Below are 17,606 nucleotides of genomic sequence, written 5' to 3'. Positions count from 1 at the left end.
GGACCATTTTTCTAAGGGTGGTTCTTAGGGTCCGATTCATGCGCTCCACTATACCACTCGACTGTGGGTGGTACGCAATGTGAAATTTTTGGGTTATGCCAAATATTGTGAGGATGGTCTGCATGACCCGTCCCGTAAAGTGAGAACCTTGGTCTGATTCAATACTGCGGGGGAGTCCCCATCTTGTAAAGATGTGGTGGGTTAGGATTTTGGCTGTGGTTTTCACGGTGTTGGTGCGGGCTAGAAATGCTTCCACCCACTTTGTAAAAGTGTCTATGACCACCAGAACATATTTATAGCCATTCCTGCAAGGGGGCAATGGACCTATAAAATCGATCTGGAGGTTAGTCCAGGGGCCGTTAACGGGTCGGGTGTGGCTGAGTTGTGCCTTTTTGGCATATCCTGGCATATTAGGGGCAGCACGGTAGCATGGTGGTTAGCACAATTGCTTCACAGCTCCAGGGTCCCAGGTTCGATTCCGGCTTGGGTCACTGTCTGTGCGGAGTTTGCACGTTCTCCCCGTGTGTGCGTGGGTTTCCTCCGGGTTCTCCGGTTTCCTCCCACAGTCCAAAGATGTGCGGGTTAGGTGGATTGGCCATGCTAAATTGCCCATAGTGTCCAAAATTGCCCGTAGGGTGGGGTTACTGGGTTATGGGGATTAGGTGGGGTTACTGGGTTATGGGGTTATGGGGATAGGGTGGAGGTTTGGACCTTCGGTAGGGTGCTCTTTCCAAGAGCCGGTGCAGACTCGATGGGCCGAATGGCCTCCTTCTGCACTGTAAATTCTATGTCTATGTATGTCATATCTATCTGGGTTGTTCTGTGCGCAGATGAGGCAATTCTCAATGTAATGGGATACATCCTCTTTGAGATTTGGCCACCAACAAAGCTGTTTGAGGTGCGCTGCGGTGGGATCGATTCCCTGGTCTTCATGACCATCATGGAATAAACAGATTAATTGGTTCCTATCCTGCTTCGGAACTACATAAAGTGAACTACATACTTCAACACCACACCGTCATGTGTGGTTATCGTATTTCTGTACCTCTCGTATGAGGCTGGAAACTTCCCTTTCACGATCTCAGTGAGAGCGCTATCCTGCTTCTGGGCCTCTACTAGATCTTCGATCCTAGTCTGCGCGACCTGAACTGCACTCACTGGCGCACTCACTGGTGCGTTTTCGGGGGGCTTCCAAAAATACCCATGCCTGGATCCTGCCTTAGCTAGTGCGTCGGCTTTTACATTTCTGGGGGGGAGGAACGATGGTGGCTGCGGACTTTTATAATGCCAAAAGTCCTGTCCTTGGCTTTTTTCAGAATATGGCGGAGTAATGGGGCTGAGGGGAGGGGTTTCCCATCCGCGGAAACAAATCCTCTTGTTTCCCAGAGGGGTAGACATTCGGTGAGGCTGTTGCAAATGTATAGACTGTCTGAATATATGTCTGCTGGGCTGGGGAAGGAATCGGGGTGCTCTATAATGTAAGCGATGGCCGCAAGCTCTGCTGCCTGCGCGCCTAAGTGTCCAGGTAATTTTAATACGATTTCCTCGAGGGCGCGTCCCTGCGCGTCCTCCACATAAATCCCACAACCTGTTATGCGTTGTCCATCCAGGACTGTGGAAGATCCATCCACATAGATCCTAATGGGATCACACGTGTCCGGGTGAGGGGGGCTTTGAGATGGAGTGGCTAGTTTTCTGCGGGGTGTTTTCGCGATAAAGGGGCCAATATTATGGTGGGGCGAGATGATTTCACACTCATGGGGGGTTCCGGGGTACTGTAGATTGTCCGCTAAGTATGTGTGTGTTTTGGTCCGTTTGACTGTGATGTCCCGTCCTTGTAAGAGAAGGGTCCACCTAGCAGCGCGGATTTGGCTGACGGTACCGTCTTTAAGTCGCCCGTCTAGTAAGAGTTGAGTAGGGGTGTGCTCGGTCAAAATGGTGATGGGGTTCAGTCCGGTAATGTATGAAAAGTACTGGACTGCCCAGAAAACTGCGAGCAGGTGCCTCTCACAGGCTGAGAATCCCTGCTCCACAGCATCTACAATTCGGGAGGCATAAGCCACGGGTCTTAGCTGGTCATGCCGTTCCTGCAGGAGCACGGCTGAAAGGGTGCGGTCTGTGGTTGCTTCCTCTATTGCGTAAGGGGAAAGCGGGTCGGGAACTTGTAGTGCGGGGGCGGCTATGAGCGCCTGTTTTAATGATTCCACAGCATCCGTATGCTGCGGAAGCCATTCCCAGAGTGCTCCTTTCTTTAGGAGGTCTGAGAGGGGCGCTGCCTTGCTGGCGAAACCGTCAATGTGGTTTCGGCAGTAGCCAACCAGTCCTAAAAACGACCGGAGGGCTGAAACGTTTTGGGGAAGGGGCAATTTAGCGATCGAGTCAATTCTTTTGTGTTCGATCTCGCGTTTGCCGTGTGTGATGATAGTACCCAAATATACCACTTTTTCTTCCAATATCTGGGCCTTTTTGGGGCTTACTTTACAGCCAATGGAATGTAGTAATTCCAGGAGTTCGGACAGAAGCTCAATGTGCTCTTCCTTTGTGTCTGTCTGCAGTAGTTGATCGTCCACATACTGTACCAGACATTCGGGGCGAGAAAATTTAGCTAGTCCATTTGCCAGCTGTCGGTGGAAAATGGAGGGGGAGTTGTGGAAGCCTTGTGGCAGGCATGTCCACATGTACTGCTGTGCTCGGAAAGTGAAGGCAAATTTGTACTGGCACGCCTTTGCCAATGGAATGGACCAGAATCCATTACTGACGTCCAAAACCGTGAAATGTCGGGAATGGAGTCCCTGTTTGAGCATGGTCTCGGGACTTTTTGCAACGATGGGGGCTGCTACAGGGGTGACCTTATTGAGTTCCCGATAATCAATGGTCAAGCGCTATGATCCGTCGGGCTTTCTTACTAGCCAAATCGGGGCATTATTAGCTGAGGCTACCAATCTTAGGACGCCCTGCTCTAATAAACTTTCTATAACCTTTAGGATTTCTCCCTCTGCTTCTAGGGGGAATCCGTACTGCTTTTGGGGTCTAGGGTCCGGTCCTGTTATTTGTACGGAACCAGTCATCCGTCCACAGTCGTGTTTGTGGGTCGCGAATGCTGCCCTGTTTTTTTGCAGGACTGCCCTAACCTGTCGGTACGTGCTGAGTGTGGTGGGGTTGAACAAAAACTCGCCTACTGCGCTAATTTTGTTCATATAATCACCTATATTGAGCGTTGCGGGGGCTCTAGCGGATTTCGCCATCTTACAGACACACTGGTTGACTGGATCGAAAGAGAGGTGGTGAGAATTCATGAAGTCGATCCCCAAAATGTGCTCTGCTGTTGGGGGCAGGTCGACTAAAACTACGGGATGTTTTGTGTTAATGGTTCCGATTTGGATGGGTACAGGGGTTGTGATGTGTCCCTGCTGTGAGTGGCCTGTGAAGCCGCTGAGGGTGATAGTGGCTGTAGTGGGCCACGTGTCCTTACCAAGGGTGGAGGAATTTAAGGTGGTGCGGGACCCTCCTGTGTCCCAGAGAAGCTCGATCGGCTGTCCCCTAACCTTTGCTGCGACTACGGGTCGACCTGACCTATCCCAAAGGGTATCACAGACCCAACTGGGGGAGCCTGTACACCGTCAGTCTGTTCCGGTCAAGTCTGTCACCAGTCTGTTGGGCTCTCTGTGGCTTTTTAGGGGCCTTGCATTCTTTGGCAAAATGTCCCAATTGTCCGCAATTGTAGCATTCTTGCGGTTTTGCTGGGGAGCTGCTCTTTCCCTCGTTTACCCAGGTGGGGTTGTGAAGGGTGATTCTTACTACCTGCACGTCTGCGGTGGTTTGTTTTTCCTCGGTGGTTCTAACGGTGGGTTTATTGTGAGCCGACTGTTCCCAAACACGGAACAATCTTTCGACCACCCACTTCTCATTATGAGCGTCCTCCGAGGGGTCATAATTATTACAGGCATTATGTCCTGCTTCCGTGGCATGGGAGATAAGGGTGCGGGTCCATTTGGCCATATTGTCTGCGGACAAATGGGCACGGTCTTATGTTTCCGAAAACGGCTTCAAAGTGAATCCACAAGCGTCCTGCGAACGCTGTGGGGTGTTCAGATTTTTTCTGTCTGCACTTATTTAGGCCATCTACGGGGTCGCCCCGGTTATACCCGATCTCATCCAGGATTGCGGTAAGCATTTCTGCAAGGGTGCCTCCTCCTACATTCTGTGGGTCGGGAAGGGCTGCTGCGACCGATGGGTCTAAGCTGAGGACCGTGAGCTTTACCTGCTCTTTATCATCCAAGGTCGCCTGGTGTTTGACAGTGGCAAAGAAATGGTGTGGGTCTGAAGCGGGGAGGAACGGTGTGATTTTAGCACACGCGTCCCGTAATTGGGTCACTGTGAGGGGGGTGGAATATAAGACTTCCGCCTCGTCTGCTGTGGCTGTGCGGTGGGTTGTTACAGGGTTCATGGGAGCCTGTATTACCTGCTGTGTGGGGGGGGGGGTGGGGGTGCTTTCCTCCTTTGGGGCTTTCCCTGCGCCCTGAACATATCACTGCGCTGTCTCCTGCAATTCTTCCCAATCAGGGCCGTCTTCCTGTTCTAAACTTTCCCCAAAGGTGTCTTGGAATCCCTTTTGGACAGAAAGCATTGATTGCAGGTCTGCAATTTGCTTTCAGCACTTCGCGTAGTCTAAGGTACTCTGCCTTTGTTCCATGGTTGCAGCGTGGAGCGCTCTCAAGGCTGCCTTGAGATCACTACATTGCTTCTGTAGCGTCTCCACCTGCTTCTCTGTCTCTTTCTTAACCAGGACTGCACGCTGCGTGTCCTGATAAGCCTTCTCATACTGGGATTGAAAAGTGCTTAAATGCGCCAGACAAGACTGGTGACCCCGTTTGGTGTCAGCCACCTCTTCGTCCATGGCTTCTAACTGCCTTTTCAATTCCAGGTTCTCTTTTTCCATCTCGCATACATCGATTTTACTCATACGATGTATGCCTTCTATTTCTTTCCGGAGCGTCCTGACGTCCTCTGTGCCTCGCAATTGTGCCATACAGGACACGATTGCCATTGGCTTGCGCGCATTTGCTAAGCTCTTCTTATGAATTTCATTCATGTTCTCCCACCAAGTATGCCCTATACGTCCGGGACCTGAGTCGTCATTATTACAGAAACCCCTCCACACGGGCCATCCTTTGCCCTGTAGAAATTTCCGAATTTCCACTTCCCAAATGGGACACTGTCCCACTTTAATGCTGCTGATCGGTGCGACCGCAAATTCTTCGGGGTTCATGAGGCGTTGCATTGCCTGCATGGCCATCTCTCTTATCTGCTTGCTTTGTTCGAATTTGGAACAGGGGGCTAAGGTGGTGTCGTAGATGAGGGTACGGCTTGCGCTAATTTCCGAAAATACCGACTTCCGACAGTTTTGATGCAACAAATCTATCAGTTTTACCTTATAACCCTGTTAGTTACGCATGCATACACACACTTCCGAATTGTGAATTATTAACCAGAACCGCTTGAACACTTGTGGTTTTTTTTTTGTTTTTGTTTCCAATTGGATTCTATTCAAATTTCTGGGGTTCTCCCGGGGTGGTTTTCCACTTCTATGTCGGGTCCCACCAGCGTCGCCAATTATGTTGCTCTTATTAGCCTTAGTTTTATTAGCTCTGATTATGTCACCTTTGCTCACGAGTCGGCAGGTATCTTTCTGATACCGCCACGTGGTTCAAGCTCAAGTCATGATTAATAAGTCAGCACACCGCTTAGTAAGATTGAAATCAACGGTCGCTTATTATGTACAGCAACAAATACTTACACAATAATCCTACTATCTATATCAAAACCTACCACTACTGGCCAATACTTAACTTTTGGGGATGGCCCACCAGGTCAGGGAAACAAATTGTTTATCGAATTGGATCTGGCCTGCGGGATTCAAAAGGCTGATACAGGTCGATGGCTAGGAGTCTCTATCGGGTAGCGATCGCTGGAGTCAAACTTACAGTTTCTGGTCGATGTTCTTGCGAAGGTTGCGAGCAGGAGAAGAAGGGAGAGGGAGAGAGAGAGAGAGCTGAACTTGGCCCCTCAATTTATAGGGCCCAGGGGCTTCCCACCTCTCGGGGCGGCCCTTGACCCTGAGTCCCAAGTGATTGGACTTGTTCCCAATCACTGGGTTCGATATGCTCCAATAATGGGGCGATTCCTCGATCTGGGGGTGGTCGTTCACCTGTCTTTGTTTCGGCCACTGCAGGCGCCGAGAGGTCTGGCCCGGCAGTCAATTGCTAATATGTTGCAATTGTTCCCGGGGATAGCCGATTAAACTGCAGATGTCTGTGTTGATGTGCTGCTAATGGTCGCAGGTATCGATCTGGGCCGACTTCCCCAGAGCTGAATACGCTACTCTGTCTGCAGCTGTCCGTTTGTGTCCTGTTGGCAGCTTTTCCCATCAGCCTTTTCGGTTAGCCATTTTATATCGGGTTTTGGCCAAATTAATAGGGAATCAGCCATTTTAGGTGGCTACATCAGGTACACAGAGGGAGAATTCAGAATCTCCAGTTCACCTAATAGCAGGGGCGGGATTCTCCAACCCTTCCGCCGGGTTGGAGAATCCCCGGGGGTGGCGTGAATCCTGCCCCGCCGCTCCGACGCCGGCTGCCATATTCTCCGCCGCCGGTTTTCAGGCAGTGGTGGGGATCACGCCACGCCTGTCGGGGGCCGTTGGCAACGCCCTTCCCCCACAATTCTCCGGGCACCGATGGGCCGAGCGGCCGTCGGTTTCTGGCCAGTCCCGCCGGCGTGAAATGGACATGGTCCCACACGGCGGGACCTGGCTTGTAGGCCGCCGTCGGGCCATCGGGGGATTCGGGAGAGTCCCACCCCACGTCTTTCCGGACTTGTGGGAGGAAACCGGAGCAACTGGTGAAAACCCACGCAGACACGGAGAATGTGCAGAATCCGCATAGGCAGTGACCCAAGCCGGGAATCGAATCTGGGACCTTTGCACTGTTTAGCAATAGTGCTAACCAGTGCTACCATGCCACCCAGTTGGCTTTGGTTGTAACAAATCTGTCTCCCCCCCCCCCCCCCCCCCCCCTCCCCTTGAGGGTGAAAGAAAATAATGTACAAACTTCTCTTCGACGGATATCCCTTATGCCTCGAATTAATTCATGGAGATTTGGTAGTGACATGAAGAACTGCCACACTCTTGACCACGGAGGGTGAAAGCACCATTCAGTTGTCAGGATAGCAAGCACACATATAAAAAGCTCTTGTGGTATGTTATGCGGTCCATTCATTTTGTGTTTGTGTCTGTGCTATATAAACTTGTAGTCTGTAGAGATTGTAACATTTAAGTATTGACTATTCCACTGCTTGTTACATTTGTTCCTGTCTAGTTAAAAGGGACCCTCTTGAAATGCTGTGATAAATCACAAGATTAGTTCAAGGGTCAGCGAATAGTCAGTTAGCTAGCAAGTGTCCCAGGTGAGGAACAAAAACAAAAGGGACAGAAACAGGTCCCAGTTAAGTTAAGGGAAAGAAGTAAAGCAGTAATTTTCAAAGTTGGGGTCGGGACTTGCGATGGGTGTCGGGAGGCCGCGGAGCCATCCATCGCGGTGTTCCCGATAACGGGAATTAATGCGCAACGGCCGCAGCAGCCGGCTTCTAAAAATGCTGACTGTGACCAGCTTTAAAAATGATGGCCATGACTGGCTTTTGGAATGCGGGCATGCTGCGCGTGCATGCCTGCTCATCAGTGCGCATGCCCAGAGCCCAGTGACCCTGGAGAAGTTTTTTTTCAATTCAATGCAGTCTTCCTGCCTGAAGCAACGGTCGAACAGGTCACGCGCCCGAACACTGACGTCATGTGCTCTGGACACGATTGCGATTCCTCCATTTTGTTAGCAGTAAACAAGCAACAAATTTAAAATGGATTGTTTTGTAATAAGGAAGAGAGGGACAGAGACACAAACAAGCCAGGATCTCAAATTAAATCTGCTGGAGAGAGTGGTTCAGGAGAATCCACAGCAAGCAGTGGTGGTGTGAGATGTTCAGGAGAGTCCACAGCAGCACAAAGCAGCTCTGGTGTGAGCTCCAGGACCTCTGAACAACCCATACAGAAATATATTATTGAATGATAAAGCAAGTGAAATTGTGAGGACCAAGCAGACTCATAATAATGTCGCATTAAAGGTACAATAAATAATGTCGCATTAAAGGTACGTGAAAATGGTGGGTCACGAAGTTCAGACGACATGGGTCGTGAACGTTGGCCAACATGGATTGCGGAGGTCGGCGGGCGTGGGTCGGGAAGGTCGGCGGGCGTGGGTCGGAAAGGTCAGCGGGCGTGGGTCGGGAAGGTCGGCAGGCGTGGGTTGGGAAGGTCGGCCTGCATGGGTCACGACGGTCAGCCGGCGTGGGTCACTGAAGATAGCCAGTTGGTAAGAATGGGTCCGCAGAAAAAAAGTTTGAAAAACATTAGAGTAGAGAAACAGGTTTCAAGTTAGCGGAAGGGCTGCAGGGAGCCCTTATTTTCACAGATACTTTAAAAAAAAAAAAAAAATCTTTTTATTGGCATTTTCAAAATTATGTACATTGCTGTTCATTTTCATTTTTGTACAGTCACAAAGGTTACCTCTTAGGTTTCTCTATTTACTGTCTGTGGCCGTCTGGCTCAGCTCACAGTCCTACCCATTCCCCCATCTCCAGCTCCTCTCTTCTTGACCCCCCCTCCTCCCCTCCCCTCCCCAACACACTCCTTTCCTCCTTTTTCACTGCTGGTCGCCATTTTTTCCCATTGGGTTTTTGCTATCTTACCTTGCTCCTCCCCACCCCCCAAGGCCCCTCCTTTCTTCCTTTTTCACTGCTGGTCCCCATTTTTCCCACTGGGTTTTTGCTACCTTACCTTGCTCCTCTCCTCCCCCCCCCTCTCCAATAGCCAGGTCAAGATTTTCATATACAATACTTAGCTTGAATTTTAGAGTATATTGTGAAATTTTTACCTTTCTGAACTTTTTAAGAGTAAATTTTTTTTGTTTATTCAAATCCCATGGAATCTTGTGGCTTTTTATTCCCTTAGTAGGCACCTCAAACTTTGGTTGCTTCAGGCAAAATTAGTGGTCCCTAACTGGGTCTCCCCCACGACCTGGGTGTGGCCGAGGATCATAACCGGTCACGTACCCGTTGAATGGGAGTGGATTCCCTTCCTTCTGAGGAAACTCACTGACTCCTCACTTGGTGTGTTGATGGGCAGATAGGTGCAATTGATGGTGCCCCGCACCTGTGGGAATCTAATGAATAATAAATCGCTGTCCTTTGTACTATGAAGACTCACTTGTTTGAAATAGTATTCACTTCCAGCTTTCTCAAGGAGGAGACCAGTGACCTGCTAGATCCCGTCATGTTTTGGTGTTTGCCAAATGTTGCCAAGGTCCACAGCTGATTCTTGGATCGAGCCAGTGGTAGAGAAATTGAAGGCGACGGTGACTTTAATAGTTTAGTAAGGGCATTGGAGAGGAAGAGTACTGCATGATCTGATCATGGTCTCCCTCATTGATGAAATAAATCTCAATTACAATCTGTTTAGATAGGCGCAGTCTCCTTCAGCACTAATTCTCTTTATGTCCACGTAGCTCTTTCTTCAAGGATACTAATGCTGAGGATATGACCTTCGCTGCTCTCCTGCTCCTCATTTCTCTCATTTGCCCTCCTCGTGAATTGCTGGCGTTTGTTTGCGGGAGTGTAAATACACTATTAAAGACCTGAATCATGCTATGGTGCGAAGATACCCATACAAAACTCTACTGAAAATGGAGTTCCATATTTATGTCTTCATATCTTTTGAAGATTATATTTTGTATCTTCCTCATCATTGTTGCTCTTTTTGTTTACTTTGAATACTTTTCAGTATATAATGGTAGGGAGCCTAAAACCATAAACAGTATTCTAAAAGTGAGCTTCTCATTGGTCAATTCCATTATCCTCCAGCCTCCATTAAAGAGAATTTGGCTTCGCTCTTGTGAGATGCTACATTGTTGGTTGGCTAATTATTTCCAACTGCTTTCATTATGTCATTAAGTTTGTTTGTTAAGATTAAAGTCTGCTTGAGGTATATTGATCTGCTAATTTCTTTGCTGATAGCTGGTTTAGGGGAAGAAGAAAAAAAATGAAAAATGAAAATCGCTTATTGTCACAAGTAGGCTTCAATTAAGTTACTGTGAAAAGCCCCTAGTCGCCACATTCCGGCGCCTGTTCGGGTCTAGATTTGTAGGAGGACTAGGATAGCATGATGTAGTTTTCTAAAAAAACTATAGATCTACAGCAGAATTCAGTGATACTTTGATCTGTTGGGAACATCAATTCAGAGTCCAAGATGATTGAGCCCAAAAGTGGTTATCTAAGTGGAATAAATTTGTGTAAGTGAGAGTGCTGAAACTCTATTAACTTCTGTATCACCAACCTACTGAAAAAATTCCCAAATTTTAAAAATAATCAAAGAAAAACCTTTTTTTGTATTATTGTTTCAGTCATGGACGTCACTGACATAATTACAGGGACAGTGGATGACGAGGACAAACAACACTTCATTCCGTTCCAACCGTAAGTAGTCTTGAGTCCTGGTAGCTGGTAGTTCACAGACCTTGGTTAAAATGTTTTCTGTTTATTTAATCTGATAAATGTGTTTGTATGTTTGATTACATGTTTGATGTTCAATGTCAATGATTATGATGATTATTTTGCTAGGCACATGACAAACTTATTGAAATTATTTATTTTGTATTACTTTGCATAGCTAAAATAATGTAATTAACCTATTTTATAATGTCTTGTATTACAAAATATTCTGTTTCACAATAAGGTGGGGGGGATAACCTAGCTTTGCATGTATGTATGGAGCCATGATAGGTAAAAATGGAAACGGAAAAATGGTACAAGTAACAAACTGAACATTTCATTTTCTTGAATGCATCTGTATAAAAGGGATTGTATTACGATCTTAGACCAGGCCCCAACATTGACTGGGATACTGGACAGAAACCCCAATAGTTTATTTTAATTTTATAAGACTGAGGTTCGGATATCTTTCTCCAGGAGTGATTTCACACCAAATAGGGATATATATTAAAACAAACTTTATTACTAACAAAGCATTAAAATGTCTTTAATATTAAAGAAAATAGCTTGCAATGACCCCTTACACAATGCTAATCAATAATGATACAATAACCCCTAACTGCTATTTTTATTTCCCCTTAAATAACAAAACCATCTCAGATCCCAAGCCACTTTTAAATACAGTATAGCATTGCTATATAAAGATGTCTTGAATACTCCACCTTGAGAAAGAGATATATTTTGAGCCTGCTGTAAAGAAAGACCCCTTGTCAGAATAATGCAGAATCTCTGGCTGTATATCTTCAGAAAACCTTCTCAGCTTTCCTTCCAGCCATAAAATAAAAGTGAACCTCAACATCTGACTCCTCCCATTAACTACATCATCTCGCTAAACTGAACACAATGGGCTGGCTTCTCCACTGTTGGGATTCCCCGTTGCTCCGGCAACCTGGGGGTTTCCCGACGGCATGGGGTTGCCCTCAATGGGAAACCCCATTGGCCGGCTGGTGAGAAGAAAAATCTGGTGCGGCGGGATGGAGAATCCAGCCCAATGTCTCTAATTAATTACTCCATAGGGAACCCTCTTAATATAAACAAAAATCCATTTGCCCAAACTTTCACAATGCTTTAATTGCACCTCTGGCTCCCAAAAAGCCTAACTGACTTTCAAACCAAGACTTTTAAAAATGCTACTGCAGCAGTCATACACATATTAATCCAGACTTTTAACCTTTATGCTCCAAATACATATAATACAATATATCCAAAATTCCTACATTCATCACCATGATTACAATATCTTCAGCAAAGCAATGTCCCGTGAAAATTCAGCAGGTACTGAAAATTCAAGTATTTTGAAGATGATATTTCTTGAAAGAACATTTTACCTTTTATAGTTTCCACACACTTTCAAGATGGCAGGCCAGCCAGATAATATATTTGAAGATCTTTGCCACTCTTAATTGGATGCATAGAGCAACTAAAATTTGGCCAATTTTAATTGATGATCTCTTGTACCCGCATGTGCAGTTGTCACGTCACTGGTCTTGTAATCCAGGGGCCCACGCCAACGTTCTGTGGACACAGGTTTCAAACCACCACTGCAGCTGGTGGAAATTTACATTTAATTAATTAAAAAGAAAAATCTGGAATTGAAAGCTAATCTCGGTAATGGTAACCATGAAAATATCATTGCTTGTCATTAAAAACTCATCTGGTTCACTAATATCCTTTAGGGATGAAAATCTGCCATCTTTATCTGGTCTGGCCGACATGTGACTCCAGACCTATAGCTATGTGGTTGACTCTAATTACCCTCTTAAATGTCCAAGCACACCACTCAGTTCAAGGGCAGTTAGGGATGGGCAACAAATGCTGACCTTGCCATGAAAAAATAAAAAAGTTAATTGCCCTGGGTACCTTCTGTTTTTGTGTTTATAGCTGTTCAAGACCTACAAAAAAAAACTTTCTTCAACGTTTTATCGGGTTATTAGCATATACCAGAGTTTACTTTTGAAATCCAGTAACTTGTGTTATGCAGACAGGCATGGCAGTCAATTTGCCCATAGAAAGGGTTAATAAACAGCAAAGAAAAGAAACACCCTATAATCTGCTTGATGCTGATGTTGGTTGAGGAACAACTGCTCTTCAGGGTACTGGAGGAAGATTGTGGATGATTGCCTGAGTACACATTGTTCAAATGCACAGTATGAAATGTAACATAAAGGTATTTAACATAAAAATACCCAATGCCTTGGTGCATTAGTCATAAGGGTTCCTAACCCTGGTGTTGAATCTTTCATCATATCTGCATATGCAAGAATTTGAAATTTAATGGATAAAATAAATGGACAGGTGTGTGTGAGGGGGGGGGGGGGGGAAGATTCCCGTAAAATTTGGTGAGTGTCTTTCCTGCTCAACCTCACTGATCTGCCTGTCATTGCGCCAATTGAGGCCTTTAAGTATCTAATTTCACCCGGCTGCAATTTTCCAGCTGGAGGGTGAACGTCGACGACAGATAGGATCCCTGGCAGGTAAGCCTGGTTGGGTCTTGGATGCGAAAGGGGGCAGAGGGTGGTGCACCACCTTCACAGGCTCCCTTTAACCCTGACTAAGGTCTCATCTCCCGGTGATGCTGCTAGGATCAGGGTGCTGCTGACTAGTCCAGTTGGCTGTCAACTGTCAGAGGCAAGTCTTTCTCCCAGATGGGTGTTCTTTTTTGGATACTAATGCAGCACATGAATTGTTTTATGGAATAATTGCCAGATTACAAGATGACAGCAAGGAAAATCTAGAAATCTGATGGTTCAGATCTCAGAAATTCAGTACCAAATATTCCATCAAACAGTGTTCATTATCATATGTTCTGTCATATTCTATCATATACATAAAATTATGACATTTAAAAATGAACACCAATGTGTGGTCCCCGATCAGGTTCAACCATAGGTTTGCCCCAGGGAGGTTGGACGGAGGGTTCCAGAGCTGGCACAGGGCAGGAATTAGGAGAGTGGGAGACTTATTTATAGATGGGACGTTTGCGAGCTTGGGAGCGCTAGAGGAAAAGTATGAGCTGACTCCGGGGAATATCTTTAGGTATATGCAGGTGAGGGCGTTCACGAGACAACAGGTGAAGGAATTTCCGCTGCTCCCGACACAGGGGATCCAGGATAGAGTGCTTTCGGAGGGGTGGGTCGGGGAGGGCAAAGTGTCCGAAGTGTACCGGGAGATGAGAGAAGAGGGGGAGGAGCAGGTAGAAGAATAGAAAGGAAAATGGGAAGAAGAGCTCGGGGAGGAGATTGAGGAGGGTTTGTGGGCTGATGCCCTAAGTAGGGTAAATTCCTCTTCCTTGTGTGCCAGGCTTAGCCTGGTCCAATTTAAGGTGCTATATAGAGCACACATAACGGGAGCGAGGTTGAGCAGGTTCTTCGGAGTGGAGGACAAGTGCGGGAGGTGCGGGGGAAGCCCGGCGAACCACATACATATGTTTTGGTCGTGTCCGGCACTGGAGGGGTATTGGAGGGGAGTGGCGGGAGTGATCCCGAAGGTGGTGAAGGTCCGGGTCAAGCCAAGCTGGGGGTTAGCTATATTTGGGGTAGCGGATGAGTCGGGAATGCAGGAGGCGAAAGAGGCCGATATTGTGGCCTTTGCCTCCCTAGTAGCCCGGCGTAGGATTTTACTCATGTGGAAGGAAGCGAAACCCCCCGGCGTGGAGGCCTGGATAAGCGATATGGCAGAGTTCATAAAATTGGAGCGGATGAAGTTTGCGCTGAGAGGATCGGCTCAGGGGTTCACCAGGCGGTGGCAACCGTTCCTCGACTATCTAGCGGAACGTTAGGGGGAAAATAGATAGGGGGGAGGGGTAAATTGTGTGTGTTCTAGATGGGGTGAAGGGGAGGGGGGAGCACTATTTCGTGTTATTTTGTTAGTTCACTATTTTATTTAAACAATGTTATCTATCAGTTATTATGTTACCGTTTTTGTTGATTTGTAAGGGGGAAAAACTGTTTGAAAACTTTTAATAAAATATATATATTTTTAAAAATGAACACCAATAAAGATAATTGAGATAGTTTGATACTTCTGGCAGATGGCTTGAAAAAACACTTCATATTTGATATGTTCCAGTAGACTATAGTTCAGTTGTTTTTGTGAATGATGTATATGCAAATCTTTCAACCCTTCCAAGGTTTGGTGCTTCTCTATTTTCTTGAGTTTATTACGTGCTTGTGTATTTCTTTATGACTATTGTAACATAATATAGCTGCATGTCTTTGCTGAATATTTTTATTTCTTGCTTGTTTATTCTATTCTATTAAAGCTTCCTGAAATTTTGGAGTCCCTTTTAAGCTCAGCTGTCATTGAGTTCCATTCAAGACAGTGATGAATATCAAGGGGGTATAATATAGGTGTGCTGTAAAATAGAATTTGCTGGGAGTTGGAGGGTACTGGTAGTGAAGTTTGGGGCATTGAGAAGAGAGAGGTTCGACAGGTTTGACTGAAGTTTCTTGTTGGTTTTCAAATGCCAGGAAACTTCGGTAGAATGACCAAGGGGAAGCATGGAGTATGGTAGATGAGGATCTTAGGAAACAGATAAATGTCCTGGTAACTTTAGTAACCAACTTGACAGCATTTATTTTTTGAAGTGCTGGTGTGATCTAGGACAGCTATAGCTTATTTAAATATGTATTGAGGCTTTGTCTATAGTTGCAAAAAATATGGATTTCTTTTGAAATTGCAAATTCACTAAGAGATTACATGACAAAAAGCACAAGGTATGCAGCATGCAAACCATCCTCAAGATAGGAAACTTTATCAAGTGCCATTATGGCAGGAATTGTTTTGAGTCCTTTGATTTTCACTGTTTTGGAATTATGTTTACAACCTAGATAGTTTAAGTTTATTAATCAGAAGCTGTAAAAGAGCGAGTTATGTTCTGGTAACCGAGGAAACTGAGAGATTTTAAACTTGACTGGTTAACTGATGGAATTCAGTGCATACCAGTACAATTTATTATATTGTAAGGAATTGATTTCACCACAGTTAACCATGGAAACAATTAGTTAACCATGGAAACAATCTATGCAGTGGAGTCTAAGGAGTAATGTTATCAGGTATTTATTGTTTTCCCCTATCTTTCTACAGTAATCCACCTTTCAAAATATGTGGGTGTATCGGATTCTCTGCCTTTTTCAGTAATCTCATTATTGCATCTGATTTCTGGAAGGTTGGACCAGGTTTAGAGGTTTTCCATGGAAAGCAATCTAATTAAGGAGAGAAAAACTACTTGAATTAAATAATTTATTACCAGGTACTGTGGAAATGTGAGGGTGTAGTCTTTGATTAATATCCAGAACATTCTGCAATACTGTGCATGAAACATAGGAACTGGGATGAAATCAATGTAAGTGAATGGACCTTTGTGTGTGTCTATCATTATTGTAATCAAATGATCAAATTGCACAGAGATGTTTCTTTGAGCACTAAGTTTAGGAGGGCTCCATTGTATTATGAAAACAGACATTGATACGTTAGAATTTTGCATTTTCTGTGGATACAGTGTGAATCTTTTCATTATGCTCTTGGGGAAGGGCTTAAGGTGGTCCATGAAGATGTTAGTCATAGTGATGCAGATTTGCATTTATTCTTGTGCAGTCAGCATTTTCTTGAATAATAATCTTCCTATGTCTTTCTTGTTATCCATCTGTCCTGTCCCTTGCGTTGGCTGATGATAACTGTTTGTTGCATTTATGCAATGATATTTTGTGTCCCCTTGTACTGTGAATTCTGGTTTGTGTGGCCCTTCTGTTTCTTGTGGTGTTGGTCGTCATGTGCATCTTCCAGGCTAGCATTGGATGACGCCATTCGACACAAGCAGCTGAACATATCATCCCGTTTTTCACCCAGGGTAGCAGGGGAGAATGACTTCCTTCAGACTGTGATCAATAAAGTCATTGCTGCCAAGGAAGTAAACCACAAGGGTCAAGGTAAGTGCTGTTTGTTAGAAAATATAATTTTGCGATGAGTCTATGTTAAATAGGAACAGGATAAACAGGAAATTGAAGGCTTAATTAAGATCGCGCCCCCAATGTAATATTGCTTTGGAGCAGCAGGATTTCTCAGTGGCAAGATGCCCACCACTGTTAGGTTGGGTGGAGTGGTGGGCAGTGGGTAATCTGTCCCCCACCTTCTGTACAATCCACCACTTAGTGTTTTTGATGGACAATGATTTTCATGACAGATACTTGCGTAAAAATAAGAAAGCAAAGCTTTAGATATTTCTATACAAAACAATATTGGTCGCCCATTCCATTGTCTGTAATTTTTCTGTAATTTAGTCGTAACTCAAGATATTGATGCAATGTGCTCCAACTTTGAAAAGGCCCCCTCTTATAACAGTTTAGCTGCAAATGTTTTGCAAAAATGCTTTAAATATATTTTTGTTCATTTGGGTACCTTTTTTAATTGTAGAAACTCCTGACTGCTCCTTTATGTTCTTCAGCATTTGTGAAATTACCCTCTCTCTTGTATACATAAAACATGAAAAACACTTATAAAAGTACCCTGGAGGTTTTTAATGATGATGCTGCTTTGATGACTTTTGAACACATGGTTGTAATTGTTATGCAGGCCCAACTCTTTCTGAAGGCTAGGCAAGATCAATTTCAATAAGATCAATTTCAATTTACAATTTAAAGGAGTCAAGTATTCAGGTCAAGGTCTATATATAAGATACGGCGACTGCGTCTTTCTGTGTTCTTGCGTTGATCCTGCTGCAGATCTGAGTTTCCTTATCTTTTAGTTCCAATCTGCAATCTTTTTTTTACTTTCCTGTCTTCTATTCCCACTTCCTAATATCATTCTGACATCCACTCTTTTCACCCTTGCTGATCCCTGCCAGCATCTGTCAAAAGACCCCTGTTGAGTTACCGCCATTTCAAGCCGGAATCCTATGCAAAGATTGAATTGTTCTACCATGGCACATACACTGGTTCTTCCAAATCAGCCACATG

At 45.3% G+C, this 17,606-nt stretch overlaps 1 protein-coding gene across 1 annotated transcript in view; it reads left to right on the top strand.

The window, feature by feature from the left end:
• The window catches only part of dock1 (dedicator of cytokinesis 1), an 850,868-nt gene that overhangs the window by 92,716 nt on the left and 740,546 nt on the right, over nucleotides 1-17,606 (top strand). Inside the window, exons 8-9 of the mRNA XM_072479204.1 lie at nucleotides 10,506-10,578; nucleotides 16,501-16,580. Coding sequence (XP_072335305.1) covers nucleotides 10,506-10,578; nucleotides 16,501-16,580 — 153 coding nt within the window. The remainder of the gene's footprint in view (nucleotides 1-10,505; nucleotides 10,579-16,500; nucleotides 16,581-17,606) is intronic.

This window comes from Scyliorhinus torazame, chromosome 16, assembly GCF_047496885.1.
Source record: "Scyliorhinus torazame isolate Kashiwa2021f chromosome 16, sScyTor2.1, whole genome shotgun sequence".
Classification (NCBI taxonomy): domain Eukaryota; kingdom Metazoa; phylum Chordata; class Chondrichthyes; order Carcharhiniformes; family Scyliorhinidae; genus Scyliorhinus; species Scyliorhinus torazame.
This window is presented reverse-complemented; position numbering and strand designations above follow the sequence as displayed.